Here is a 14577-nt window from a genome sequence, read left to right as displayed (position 1 = left end):
ATTGAGGTTCACGAGTTCCACTGATAGCTGGCAGTATTACCTGATCAGCTAAATATATATCAGTCGTAATTTCTCTTATATGTTTATCCCTGGCTCATTTCCTAAGAAAATCGGTTTGGATTCCCAACTTCAACATTCCCAGCAAGAATGTAAGATTGCTTTTATGGCAATAGACAGTTCATTGTGAAGTTGCAAAATAAAATGGTATTGTCTTAACACAGTCTGTTCAGGGTGATGTGGAATACCATGCTGCTAGTAAGTTAACTTATAAAGGTCATTCTTGTTGTGTATGTTTAAAGCAGGACAGAGAAGTAAAACGATAATCATGAGTAAGCAATTTCTTTGACAAGGAAGATTAGCTTAGTAGTGCTATGCATTGCTACAGTGCAGACTTAGGTTCACTTTGTGGTGTTCTAGTCTTTTTCCCTTCTCCCTGGGTTGGTGGGGACATGGAAGAATTGTGAGGCAGCATGCTTACCTTCAGAAAGTAAGGTGAACCTCCCATTCAACAATTCTTCTTGCTGGCTGAGCAACAGTTGTCATGCTCTGGAGGGGGTCCAGTCCAACAAACAGAAAGGTCTGTTGAAGCACAGCAGAGCTGTGAGGGGGGACAAAGTTGCAAAGCGGTACAAAGTGAAAGAATCATCAGGTCACAGAAAGACTTGGATGGATCCTGTTGTCACAATGGAGTTTGAGTTTGTGACCAGCTTCTATAAGAGTTAATTTAAATACAGTCCCTTCACATAAGATTGTTAACATGTAGTTCCTAAATTAGTGGGTGTATTGTGTTCTGGCTTTGATAGTGAGTCAGTCTGTAACATCCTGAGGTGAATGGTGTTTTTTAGTGTAGATAGGACTGTTTACATAACCTAGCCAGTCAATTCTCCTCCCTCCCGGATATGGGAAGACATTCCAAAGTGCATTGCATGAAGGGGAAAAACCCATAATCCACTCCCTCAGTCAGCGTGGGATGGCTGCTCAGATGTTCCCAGAATGTATGGGTACACACACAGCTATGTAGCATGGTAGGTGTGCATAAGCCAGCAACAGCTGACACAAGGTTATGTCAGAAAAAAGACTGCTGTATAGTCATGATTAATAGTAGATGAGCGTATGATAGTCTGTTCGTAGTTAACACAGTTCTGTCTTAATATTGAGGGAGCATTAGTATTAGATTTCTAATACTCTGTGGAACCTTTTCTCACAGTCAAATTACTATTTAACCGTTGGAGTAAAAGGGAGGATGCCCGGCTTTAAGTGCATCCTGCTGACTGGCAAATATAATTAGTATGTGTCTGATAATTGTGAAACCTAAAATGACTGGATGTAGGCCTAGAAAGATCAAGTTTTCATTTGTAAAACTGCAGCTTTTATTTGTAGAAAACATGAAGAGTGCAGTTCTGAAAAAATTACTCTGTAAAAATAGCATAATGGGGATCCATGTTTGTGTCTCAGTGATGTTGTTTCTAACCGCCTGTGATCGCAACATGAAGTCTGAAAATTTAACTGGATTCTTTCTGATTCACACATCAATAGTAAAGTTTCTAAACATGGCAGTTTTAACAATTCTTCTGATAATATGCAAGCCAGAAAAGAGTGTAGCTTCCATAGCTACATGGGTCCTACAGGGCTAATAGGAGTAAGTACTGATAAAAAGCTTATGTTTGTCCAAGTGAGCAAAGAGGGAGCAGGTCTTTTAAGTAAGAAGATGCCATTTTTATAGTGTCATTTTCAGGGGAGAGGGCACTTTAAAGCACCAGGTTGCTAGATACATATTGAAACACAGCTGTACAGTTCCTAGGGAGAACAGAAAAGGACAATTCTTCCCATTTCTTTTTGGTCTTCTGTTTACAAAAGAAATAGAGATAGAACAGCCCCTCGCTAACTCCTGTCTTTAGATTTATTATCTGAGAACAAATGGAACCACTGACTGTAAAAGCCCACTCTGTTAAAGGGGGAGATGCATGCCATTAATAATAGATATCTCAACTGCCTTAGACATGAAAATTGCAAATTTTAGCAGTTGATAAAAATATAACTATTAAGGTCACTGGTTGGCAGGCTGGAATTTACTGGCTCCTAAGAGAACCTGTGACCCAGAGTTCAAGACACATGCTCCCTGATATCCCCCCCTCCAAGTGCACCCTCAGAGTGATGTGGGATCACACTTCTCAAGGTGATTCCTATGGAAAACTTGAACAAGTGCCGGGGCATGGACAGGCATGGTGTGTATATAAGACATGGGAGGTAATTGTGGATCACAAGCTAAATATGAGTCAACAGTGTAACACTGTTGCAAAAAAAAGCAAACCTCATTCTGGGATGTATTTAGCAGGAGTATTGTAAACAAGACACAAGAAGTAATTTTTCCACTCTGCTCTGCACTGATTAGGCCTCAACTGGAGTATTGTGTCCAGTTCTGGGCGCCACATTTCAGGAAAGATGTGGACAAATTGGAGAAAGTCCAGAGAAGAGCAACAGAAACGATTAAAGGTCTAGAAAACATGACCCCTGAGGGAAGACTGAAAAAATTGGGTTTGTTTAATCTGGAGAAGAGAAGACTGAAAGGGGACATAACAGTTTTCAAGTACATAAAAGGTTGTTACAAGAAGGAGGGAGAAAAATTGTTGTTCTTAACCTCTGAGGCTAGGACAAGAAGCAATGGGCTTAAATTGCAGCAAGGGCATGTGGCGGGTTGGATCACAGAAACGTCCTTGGGGTTGCCAACTGATGTGCCAAGACTACTTCTGCCCCTGCTTTCCCTGCAGCTTGGGACTCCAGCACCCTGTCTTGCTGAGCCAGACATGCCAGTCTGCTCCAGCACAGACCCAGGGTCTGAACCACGTGCCCCAAAGCTGCAGACTTAACTGAAAGCAACTTAAGAAGTGTTCCTGTCTTTAACACTCAGTTGCCCAACTCTCAATGAGGTCCAAACCCCAAATATATCCGTTTTACCCTGTATAAAGCTTATACAGGATAAACTCCTAAATTGTTCACCGTCTATAACACTGACAGATAGAGATGCACAGCTGTTTGCCCCCCCCCCCCCAGGTATTAATACGTACTCTGGGTTAATTAATAAGTAAAATGTGATTTTATTAAATACAGAAAGTAGGATTTAAGTGGTTCCAAGTAGTAACAGACAGAACAAAGTGAATTACCAAGCAGAATAAAATAGAACATGCAAGTCTATGTCTAAGAAAACTGAATACAGATAAAACCTCACCCTTAGAGGAATTCCAGTAAGCTTCCTTTTGCAGACTAGTTTCCTTCTAGTCTGGGTACAGCAATCACTCACACCCCCTGTAGTTACTGTCCTTTGTTCCAGTTTCTTTCAGGTATCCTTGGGGGTAGAGAGGCTCTCTTTAGCCAGCTGAAGACAAAATGGAGGGCTCTCCCACAGGCTTAAATAGACTCTCTTGTGGGTGGAGACCCCCTCCTCTCTCCTTTGCGAAGTCCAGCTACAAGATGGAATTTTGGAGTCACATGGGCAAATCACATGACCATGCATGACTCAGGTTTTTACAGGCAGCAGCCATTGCCCACATGCTATCTTGAATATCTCCAGGAAGACTTCTTATGTGGATTGGGACCTGCCAACATCCATTGTTTGTTAAATGCTTCTTGATTGGGTATTCAACTTGCACATTCTGTTCTCAAGAAGCTGATCAAATGCTTTACAAAGGCTATTTAAAAATCAAGCAAGTACACAGCCAATATTCATAACTTTGAATACAAAAATGATACATGAATACAAATAGGATTAATAGATTCAGTAGATCATAACCTCTACAGAGATATGTTACATGGCATATGTAGCATAAAACATATTCTAGTTATGTCATATATACATTCATAAGCTTATTTCCAATAAAGCCCTAAGGGGGGCACTGTCACAGGGCGGTTTAGGTTGGACATTAGGAAAAAATTCCTAACTGTCAGAGTGGTTAAGCACTGGAATAAATTGCTTAGGGAAGTTGTGGAATCTCCATCATTGGGGATTTTTAAGAGCAGGTTGGACAAACACCTGTCAGCGATGGTCTAGATAATACTTAGCCCCGCCTTGAGTGCAGAGGACTGAACTAGATGACCTCTCGAGGTCCCTTCCAGTCTGATTCTAATTGTTCTGCTAGACTTGGCACTGGTGAGGCCCCAGCTGGAGTACTGTGTCCAATTTTGAGCACCACAGTTATAAAGGGTGTGGCAAATAGGAATGAGTGCAGAGCAACAAAAATGATAGGTTTAGAAGACCCGACCTGTGAGGAAGGGTTGGAAAAACTGGGCATGTTTAGTCTTGAGAAAAGACGACTGGGGGGCAACCTGATAAGTCTTCCAATATATTAAGGACTTTTACAAAGAGGATGGTGATCAATTGTTCTCCATGTCCACTGCAGGTAGGACAAGAAGTAATGGGCTTAATTTGCAGCAAGGTAGATTTAGGTTTGATATCAGGAAAATCTTTCTCGCTAGAAGGATAGTTAAGCTGTGGAATAGGCTTCCATGGGAGGTCATGGAGTCCTCATCACTGGAACCATTTAAAAACAAGTTGGACATATGCTTGTCAGGGATGATCTAGGTTTACTTGGTCCTGTCACAGCACAGGGAGCTGGACTTGATGATTTCTCAAGGTCCCTTCCAGCCCTGCATTTCTACGATTTTATGACCTTCAATATTCATTTCCAACTAGATGCATAAGTAGCTGAGCATGTTTCCCCCTAAAGAATTATTAGAAGCTAAGTTAACAGGAGCACAGCTGTAGTAAGAACCCAAACTGATAAAAATCATTAGCTGCCTAAGAAAATACCTGAAGGTGATCTGACAGCACAGCCATCACAATGCAGTATTAACTTTTGCCTCTCTCATTCTGAGTGAGGCTCACTGTCTTTATTTATTTATTTGGTTGCAGTTTGCACACAAGCCGCTCCAACATCATCTCTCTGGCCAGTTTGGAAGCTGAAGAGATTCTCAAACAGAAACGACTGGATAGCCTGGCTACTGTACCCTCCATACCAGACAACAGCTGTGTTGCAGCTAGAATCCGCCCCATTTGCAGATACAAGAAACGCAAGCTGGTCCGAGCTAACACTGTGTCTCTCCTTAGCAAGAAGGTAGGTACAAACTCTCAGTGAGTTTAGCCACATGGCTGCTAAAATACAATCTAGCCTGCGTTTTTTTTTTATTAAGTCTAAACACAAAGGAGTACCCCTTTCACTCCCAGGGTCTCCAAGTGCATTATAAACATCCCTCTGAGAGTAGATACTCTATTTTGTTGATTTAGTTCAGGGGTCTCAAACATGCGGCCCGCCAAGCTCACCGCTTCCCTGCAGCCGCAGGGGGAGGGGGAGGAGAGAACAGGGATGCGTGGCCAATGGGAGCTTCGGGGGAGGTACCCGCAGGCAAGAACAGCTCACGGAGTTCTCTGCTCCCCCCCCCCCCCCCCGCGGCCGCAGGTGCCTGCCTTCCCGGAGCGGAGTGGCACGGGGCCAGGGCAGGCAGGGAGTCTACCCTGGCCCCAGTGCGCGCCCCTGCCACCCCGGAGCCGCTCAAGGTAAGCAGTGCCGGGCTGGAACTCGAACCCCTCCTGCACCCCAACCCCCTGTCCTGAGCCCCCTGCCATGCCCCGCACCCGTCCTGCACCCCAACCCCCTGCCCTGAGCCCCCTGCTGCACCCCACGGGTGGGGGGGGGGGGTAGTTGGGGGGGGTGATGTGGCCCTCGGGCCAACATACGAGTCCTCATGTGGACCTCCTGATGCTTCGAGTTTGAGACCCCTGATTTAGTTGTATGATTTAGTTGGTGTTGGTCCTGCTTTGAGCAGGGGGTTGGACTAGATGACCTCCTGAGGTCTCTTCCAACCCCAATCTTCTATGATTCTATGATTTTACAATTGGGGAAACCAAGGCATAGAAATTGAATTGCCCAAGGTCACAGGGAAACTGTCAAGAGCTGGGATTAGAGCCAGAGTACCTGAATCCTAGTCATGTGCTCAGACCATGCCTTTGCGAGCGGTGACAGCCTAACTATGGTTTTGGTTTCTGCACTGACATAATTTCTATTTCCCACCACTTACCTTTAGCTTAGAGTGTTTACATTACAAACATCTTATTCTTTATTTTGATGTTTCTTGCTCAGTAGAAGATGATACAAGAAACAAGCTATACTCACTTGGAAATGTCAAAAAAGTTTAACTGTGAATTGTCCCTTTAAAATAGCACCATATGTTAGTATTATAGGCCTAAGTATAATTACCAGAAACCATTGTAATTCAATTTTATGTTTAGCCACAAGGAGAATTCCAGTCTTGTATTAGTGAAAATGATTTTTTCAAAGGATAAGAGCTGGAATCCAGGAGCAAGGAGAGTACTTGAAAGAAAGAGATGATTGTATTCCTTGCTGTGCCCTGCATACATGCTGTTATTGCTGCTGAGTGGGCACTGGGACCTGTGTGTCTGTGTTTGGTTTACTCTTTTTTGTTGGTTCACTGGAGATGGTCCATTCAACAAGACCATTGTTATGTCTATCTTTCAAAATTTATCTAAATATTTCCTTTTTGAAAGGTTTGGGGTTTTTTGGTTAGGGCATGAAATGTAGTTTGTCTGTAGAAATCAGACCCTGGAAACATTGGATCTGAATATCAGCATCCTTTCTTAAATTAAAGAAAACACTGGTGATTTTTCCCTTTTTAGATGGCTGATCTTTCTATTTTCCTTTCTACTAGCCGCAGAAACCTCTCACCATGAAGTGTAGCTGTGAATGGCCCAGCACTTGTATCTTGTGTGGTTGTAAAACCTCTATTCAGGCCATAGACCCAGACACTATGTCCTTAGAAGAGCGTATAGCGCTGCTGGATTCTGGCTTCCATCCCATACTGTCATTCTCTCATGGTGAGTAGATTACACGTTCTTAGTATAAAATAAAGGACCTTATTCTACAGGTGTCCTGCTCCTCCTTCCATTTACAGGCAAGAATGTTTAAAATACACTAAACTGAATTTTAGGGTAGTATATATGCAAGGAATTGCCAGAGGCTTCCCACAAAGTTCTGCAGTGTGACTCTAATTTCCCTTATTTTTAATACAGAGATACAGCCCATGGAGACTACATGTCCCAGCATACCATGCTCTGAATAGAAGGGTACTACTATTTTTACTCTGTTTAATGTTTAAATAGATGAGCTCTTGACAGTGCCACTGCAGCCCTCTCTTGAGTATCCCTTCTGGAAAGAAAAATCTTTTTGTTACTGTTTAATTTTCCATGGAAAAATTCCCAGATTCTTTCCAAGGAAAGAATAGGATCTTTAAAAGGGGAACTTGGAAAGCCAGACCAAATCTTAACCTAATTTTTTTTTTCTTGTCTCTTAGAAAAGTCTGCTGCTATTTTTGTATTTAAAAAATAAGTAAGTTCTAAAAGTCTAGCCCTCATAAAGAGCTCCTGTCTCCATGGGCTGCAACAGCAAACCAGAAGGAGACCGTCTCACCCCCTTTTGAGTAACACTAAACTAATTAGCATACATGCACAAAAAGAACAATGTGGAAGGAAACAAATGGTAGGAGGGATTATCAACAACAGGAAATCTACTCAAAAATGACTAAGGGCTTGTTTACACTGGCAATTTACAGCGCTTCAACTTTCTTGCTCGGGGTGTGAAAAAATACCCCCTTGAGTGCAGCAAGTTTCAGCACTGTAAAGCGCCAGTGTGAACAGTGCACCAGCTCTGGGAGCTGCTCTTCCACCGCTGGGAGCTACACCTCTCGTGGAGGTGGGTTTTTTAGAGCGCTGGGAGAGCTCTCTCCCAGCGCTCTGCTGTGACTACACAAGCGTTGCCAGTGTAGACTAGCCCTAAAACTCATTTCAGTGCTGGTTTTTAAGCAGCGCTCTCCCCAAAGTGTATTTGAAGAGAGAATTTATGTTTCCAGGGTTGTGATTGGTTTGGTTCCAGCCAGTGAGAGTCAGCTAAATTCTGTTGGGGGATGAGGAATTGTTTGATTTCATGTACCCTATTAGACTTTCTCTAGTATATTTACTTTTTTTTTTTTTTTTTTTTTTAAATTTAACTTTTGGGACAGTGGACATCTGGAAACTGGGTGTATTCAAAGTTAGGTCAGGACTGGGCTCTTGGAAGGGAGACTTGAGTAGGTTTCACTACATAAGTGGGTATATGAGGACTGATGTCTGTGAAGGAAAGAACTGGGAAGAGGGGACTCTTGCACCTGGGAAGGGAAAAAACGACTCTCTGTTTTGGAGGAAATTCAGGTAGAATTATTCTTCAAGTGATTGTCCACATATATTCTGTTCTGGTGCCCTTGTGCTGGAGACTGGATTCTGTGTGTTTGCGCGCTGCCCCTGTGTCCTGAATGCCCTGTTGCTCCTGGTGAGCTGAGGGCATAAAGGGTAGAGCAGCCACAACCATCCTTCAGTTCCATCTGAGGCAGAGACAGAATCCCGGCAGTGTCTGCATCTCTGGGCACTGTGTGATTCTTTCTTTTGCTCTAGTTCAGGGGTTCTCAAACTTCCTTGCACCGCGACCACCTTCTGACAACAAAAATGACTCCATGACCCCAGGAGGGGGGACAGAAGCCTGAGTCTTCCCGAGCCCCACTCCCCTGGGGTGGGGAGCGGAAGCTGAAGCCCCACCGCTCATGCCGAAGGGCTTCAGCCCTGGGTCCCAGCAAGTCTAAGCCAGCGCTAGCAACCTCATTAAAATGGGGTCATGACCCACTTTGGGGTTCCGACCCACAGTTTTAGAACCGCTGCTCTAGTTTTTAGTTTAGTGTTCCTTAATATAGTTAAGTTAACATAGTTTAAGTCCACTGGCCAAAAAGTAAAAGAAAGAAGGTCTGTAACTTTGGGGTGCTCCCAACACAGGGTGCCCTGAACATGGCAGAATCAAAATTTCAGGATTTAATTCCTGTCCATCTGCAAGCTATCCATATGGTGACAGACACTCAAAAAGACTTCTACCTCACTGAAGTGCATATTCCAGAAAAATGCACCACATGTTGCTCTTTTTCAAAGAGGACACCAAAAGCAAGGGAATCCCACCTACAAGTGTTCCTCCTGAAGATGTCCATGAAGGCGTACTCCAAACCTGAGATGAAGAAAATGACCAGACCAGTAACCCATGGGTCCACCCAGAGCTTCGAGAAAGTCTTACTTGTTGACTACAGAGTCTGTGAGAGCCTCCAAACCCTCCTCAACGCAATTTTCTGAGGAAAGAGGGAGCAAGGAGCACTGCTCTGAGTGATTGGAGAGACAGATTTCCCTTGCTGACCCAGAGTAGTCCAAAGCAGGAGGCAGTTCAAGGTCTGGATCGGGTCCTACTGACAGCTTGGCCGAGACAGGTCACTGAACAAACTTGGCACAGCTTGAGGAGCCCGGTCATGCCACTCACTATACCGATGTTTTGGCACTGAAAGCACCAAGAACAGATGTCTAAGCTCCCCACACCAGCTGAGATCAACAGAGCCCCTGAGGAAAAGACAGAAGTTCTAGAGATGGAGATGCTCTGCTCCTTACTCCTCTGCCATACGCTCTGCATCAACCTCCTGTCAGCAAATTTGACAGGACTGTTGGGAGCCTGTCAAATGTCCCAGGCCTTTCTGCCTCCCCCTCTCTCGCTGTTCTCCTTCCTTTATACCTAGGCTTGTTTTCCTTATTGGTCTCAGCTGTGGGTACATGCCTCCATGATTGGCAGGTCCAACAGCTGTGCTGGGGTGTGGTCAGCCTGGTTGCCTGTAAGCAGGGAAGACTCTCCTCCCCCATCTGTCTATGCTTAGTGTGGGCTTTGTAAACCCAATTACAGAGCTACATAGAACGACAGGATTTGTATTCCCTTTGTCCCACCCCTCCCCCACCCTTTTAGGAACCATTTGTTTTGCTTTTGGGAGGCCTGGAACCTAGAAACCAGTAAGTCCTAGAAATTGTAGACATGCTGTATGCTATACAGTTTCAGTCTCTCCCTGCCCCACTTCCCTGTCCCTCTTCAGGGACCCATCTCATGAGATACTGTTAAACGAAATAAACTTTTCTATAGCAATGGAAGGAGAGTCTGTAGAATTCTAGGGCAGAGAGATTTATTCACTTTGTTTCCTAATCCCAGTGAAGAATGGAGGTTGGTAACCCTAGTTTCCTTAGTTCCTACCCTAGATCCTCAAGACTGGCTTTTGGCTCTCAGCTTACAGGCTGTCTGTTTCCATACAGCTATTCAACCGGACCTTCAGGAAATACCTCACGTTGCTTCTGGGAAAGTTGCATTATCAATGCAGGGTGCTTTCCTTTGGCCTCTCCGCAGCTCCCAGAGTATTGACCAAGTGCCTCACAGTTATGGCAGCCTATCTAAGGATACAAGGGGAGTGCAAATCTATATAGAGCTTGACACCTGGTTACCAGAAGTTGATCTCCTCAACAAGTGAGCAATTCCATTCAAGTAACACTACAACTCTTTGCCCCCTTAGGTCTCAGAGTCAAAAGGGAGAAATCCATTCTTACATCACTCAAAACATAGAGTTCATAGGGGCATTATTTGACTCCACAGTGGTAAAAAACTACTTGCCACAGGACAGATTCCTCACCATGCTGAACTTCAATCAATGCCAGGCTTACCTGGCAACATCAGTCAGCATATCTCATGCTCTTAGGACATGTGACCTCATGGACCTACATGACAGTTAGCCACATTTACACTGATCTCAACTATCTTTTCATGGAGCATGGTTAATGGGGGTCCCCCCTTTGAACATCTAGCAACCTTTTCTTTATACCGCTTGTCTATGAAAACCACCTTGATGGTCAGAACTGCAGCCTAGAGAATAAGGGAAATCCAGGCTGCCATGGCATATACATTATGTGATAAGGACAGGGTGACATCAAGGCTTCATCCAAAGTTTCTGCCCAAAGCCATCTTGAACCTTCACCTGAATCAAGTGATCCACCTGCCAATTTTTTTCAAGCCTCGTAGTAGTCAAGGGAAGCCAAACTTCACACCTTATGTCTAAGGCTAAGGTTTTGTCATGGATATTTTTAGTAAGAGTTACAGACAGGTCACAGGCAGTAAAGAAAAACTCACTGAAGCCTGTGACCTGTCCTGGATTGCTACTAAAAATATCCATGACAAAATGGGAAGGGACTGGGCAGCCGCGGGGTGGCTGGGAGCTCTGGGGCCTGCACCACCAGTGAGGGCTCAGAGCTCCAGGGCCCCCTTGACTCCCACGATGGAGGGGAGCTGCAGGGGGTCCCCCTGCCTCCCTGTGGTGTCCAGGGGCTGCAAGGGTCCCCCTGCCTGCAGCGGCAGGGAGCTGTGGGGTACCCCCGCTGCCCATGGTGGCTGGAAGCTTGAGGGCCAGCTGCCTCAGGCAGCAGGGTTATCTCTCAGCTCCCTGCTGCTGCAGGAGGAGGCGGGACCCTGCAGCTCCCAGCCGCCAGGGCTGAAGTCACGGAGATCTTTGGAAGTCATGGATTCTGTGACTTCCACGACCTCCGTGACAAAATCGTAGCCTTACTTATATGTGCTCCAAATTCTTTTCTACTGTGACTAGGACAAGACCATTCAGGAGTTCTCAGAGATTGTCCCTGGCCTTTTCTGACAGGATGAAGCATCAGCCGATACCCACTGAATGATTATTTTTGTGGCTTTCTGACTATATCAGGGCATGCTGCGCAATCATAGAATATCAGGGTTGGAAAGGACCTCAGGAGGTCATCTAGTCCAACCCCCTGCTCAAAGCAAGACCAATCCCCAACTAAATCATCCCAGCCAGGACTTTGTCAAGCCTGACCTTTAAAAACTTCTAAGGAAGAAGATTCCACCACCTCCCTAGGTAACGCATTCCAGTGTTTCACCACCCTCCTGGTGAAAAAGTTTTTCCTCATATCCAACCTAAACCTCACCCGCTGCAACTTGAGACCATTATTCGTTGTTCTGTCATCTGCTACCACTGAGAACAGTCTAGAGCCATCCTCTTTGGAACCCTCTTTCAGGTAGCTGAAAGCAGCTATCAAATCCCCCCTCATTCTTCTCTTCCGCAGACTAAGCAATCCCAGTTCCCTCAGCCTCTCCTCATAAGTCATGTGTTCCAGTCCCCTAATCATTTTTGTTGCCCTCCGCTGGACGCTTTCCGATTTTTCCACATCCTTCTTGTAGTGTGGGGCCCAAAACTGGACACAGTACTCCAGATGAGGCCTCACCAAAGTCGAATAGAGGGGAATGATCACATCCCTCGATCAGCTGGCAATGCCCCTACTTATACATCCCAAAATGCCATTAGCCTTCTTGGCAACAAGGGCACTCTGTTGACTCATATCCAGCTTCTCCTCCACTGTAACCCCTAGGTCCTTTTCTGCAGAACTGCTGCCTAGCCATTCGGTCCCTAGTCTGTAGCGGTGCATGGGATTCTTCCGTCCTAAGTGCAGGACTCTGCACTTGTCCTTGTTGAACCTCATCAGATTTCTTTTGGCCCAATCCTCTAATTTGTCTAGGGCCCTCTGTATCCTATCCCTACCCTCCAGCGTATCTACCTCTCCTCCCAGTTTAGTGTCATCTGCAAAAGCTCACTTGAACCCACTTTCACAGATCATGGCTCATTCTACCAGAGCTCAAGCATCCTCTGCAGTCTCTCTTCTCAGGGGCGTTCCAATCTCAGATTTGTAGACCACCCAGCTGGGTGAAGGTGTGAACTGAACTCCAGCACTGCTTGTTGGAGAGCTCCAGATCAGACACCCACTTCGGCAGAGCTGTCTTATTCATTGTTTCAGCAGACTCTGAGCACCCACCTCCTGGACAGAAGATCACGACTTGTGCGTTACCAGATGAATACACATGGACAATCACAAAAAGAATAGTTAACTTAGTAACTGTGGTTCTTCAAGATGTATTGTCCACACATATTCCACAACCTTCCCTGCCCTTCTTCCCCACTACTGTGGAGTCCTGTACCACCTAGATTCTGATTTAGGAAGCAATTGAACGGTGATTGTGACCGCCCTCATTCCTTTATGCTCTTGGCTGTGGAGAGTGAGAGGGTATCTAGGGCACAGGTGTGGCCCCAGCAAACTCCAAAAGAATCTATCTCATATGAGGCACATGTGCACCAGAATTGGAATATATGTGGGGAACACATATCGAAGAACCACAGTTACTGTAGAGTTTCAGAGTAGCAGCCGTGTTAGTCTGTATTCGCAAAAAGAAAAGGAGTACTTGTGGCACCTTAGAGACTAACCAATTTATTTGAGCATAAGCTTTTGTGAGCTACAGCTCACTTCATCGGATGCATTCAGTGGAAAATACAGTGAGGAGATTTATATACACACAGAACATGAAAAAATTGGTGTTATCATACACACTGTAAGGAGAGTGATCACTTAAGATGAGCTATTACCAGCAGGAGAGCAGGGGGGTGTGGGAAGAAAACCTTTTGTAGTGATAATCAAGGTGAGCCACTTCCAGCAGTTAACAAGAACGTCTGAGGAACAGTGGGTGGGGGGGAATAAACATGGGGAAATAGTTTTACTTTGTGTAATGACTCATCCGCTCCCAGTCTCTATTCAAGCCTAAGTTAATTGTATCCAATTTGCAAATTAATTCCATTCAGCAGTCTCTCGTTGGAGTCTGTTTTTTAAGTCTCTTTGTTGTAATATTGCGACTTTTAGGTCAGAGATTGAGTGACCAGAGAGACTGAAGTGTTCTCCAACTGGTTTATGAATGTTATAATTCTTGACATCTGATTTGTGTCCATTTATTCTTTACGTAGAGACTGTCCAGTTTGACCAATGTACATGGCAGAGGGGCATTGCTGGCACATGATGGCATATATCGCATTGGTAGATGTGCAGGTGAATGAGCCTCTGATAGTGTGGCTGATGTGATTAGGCCCTATGATGGTGTCCCCTGCATAGATATGTGGACACAGTTGGCAAAGGGCTTTGTTGCAAGGATAGGTTCCTGCGTTAGTGGTTCTGTGGTGTGGTGTGTGGTTGCTGGTGAGTATTTGCTTCAGGTTGGGGGGCTGTCTGTAGGCAAGGACTGGCCTGTCTCCCAAGATTTGTGAGAGTGATGGGTCGTCCTTCAGGATAGGTTGTAGATCCTTGATGATGCGTTGGAGAGGTTTTAGTTGGGGGCTGAAGGTGATGGCTAGTGGCGTTCTGTTATTTTCTTTGTTGGGCTTGTCCTGTAGTAGGTGACTTCTGGGTACTCTTCTGGCTCTGTCAGTCTGTTTCTTCACTTCAGCAGGTGGGTATTGTAGTTGTAAGAATGCTTGATAGAGATCTTGTAGGTGTTTGTCTCTGTCTGAGGGGTTGGAGCAAATGTGGTTGTATCGCAGAGCTTGGCTGTAGACGATGGATCGTGTGGTGTGGTCAGGGTGAAAGCTGGAGGCATGTAGGTAGGAATAACGGTCAGTAGGTTTCCGGTATAGGGTGGTGTTTATGTGACCATCACTTATTAGCACCGTAGTGTCCAAGAAGAGGATCTCTTGTGTGGACTGGTCCAGGCTGAGGTTGATGGTGGGATGTGAATGGTTGAAATCATGGTGGAATTCCTCAAGGGCTTCTTTTCCATGGGTCCAGATGATGATGTCATCAATATA

At 45.1% G+C, this 14577-nt stretch overlaps 1 protein-coding gene across 3 annotated transcripts in view; it reads left to right on the top strand.

Moving 5' to 3' along the window:
* The window catches only part of LOC141983395 (KAT8 regulatory NSL complex subunit 1-like), a 139913-nt gene that overhangs the window by 87885 nt on the left and 37451 nt on the right, over positions 1-14577 (top strand). For all 3 annotated transcript variants that reach the window (XM_074946485.1, XM_074946487.1, XM_074946486.1), the window contains 2 exons: positions 4907-5108; positions 6718-6883. In XM_074946485.1, the coding sequence (XP_074802586.1) occupies positions 4907-5108; positions 6718-6883 (368 nt within the window). The remainder of the gene's footprint in view (positions 1-4906; positions 5109-6717; positions 6884-14577) is intronic.

This window comes from Natator depressus, chromosome 2, assembly GCF_965152275.1.
Source record: "Natator depressus isolate rNatDep1 chromosome 2, rNatDep2.hap1, whole genome shotgun sequence".
NCBI lineage: Eukaryota > Metazoa > Chordata > Testudines > Cheloniidae > Natator > Natator depressus.
This window is presented reverse-complemented; position numbering and strand designations above follow the sequence as displayed.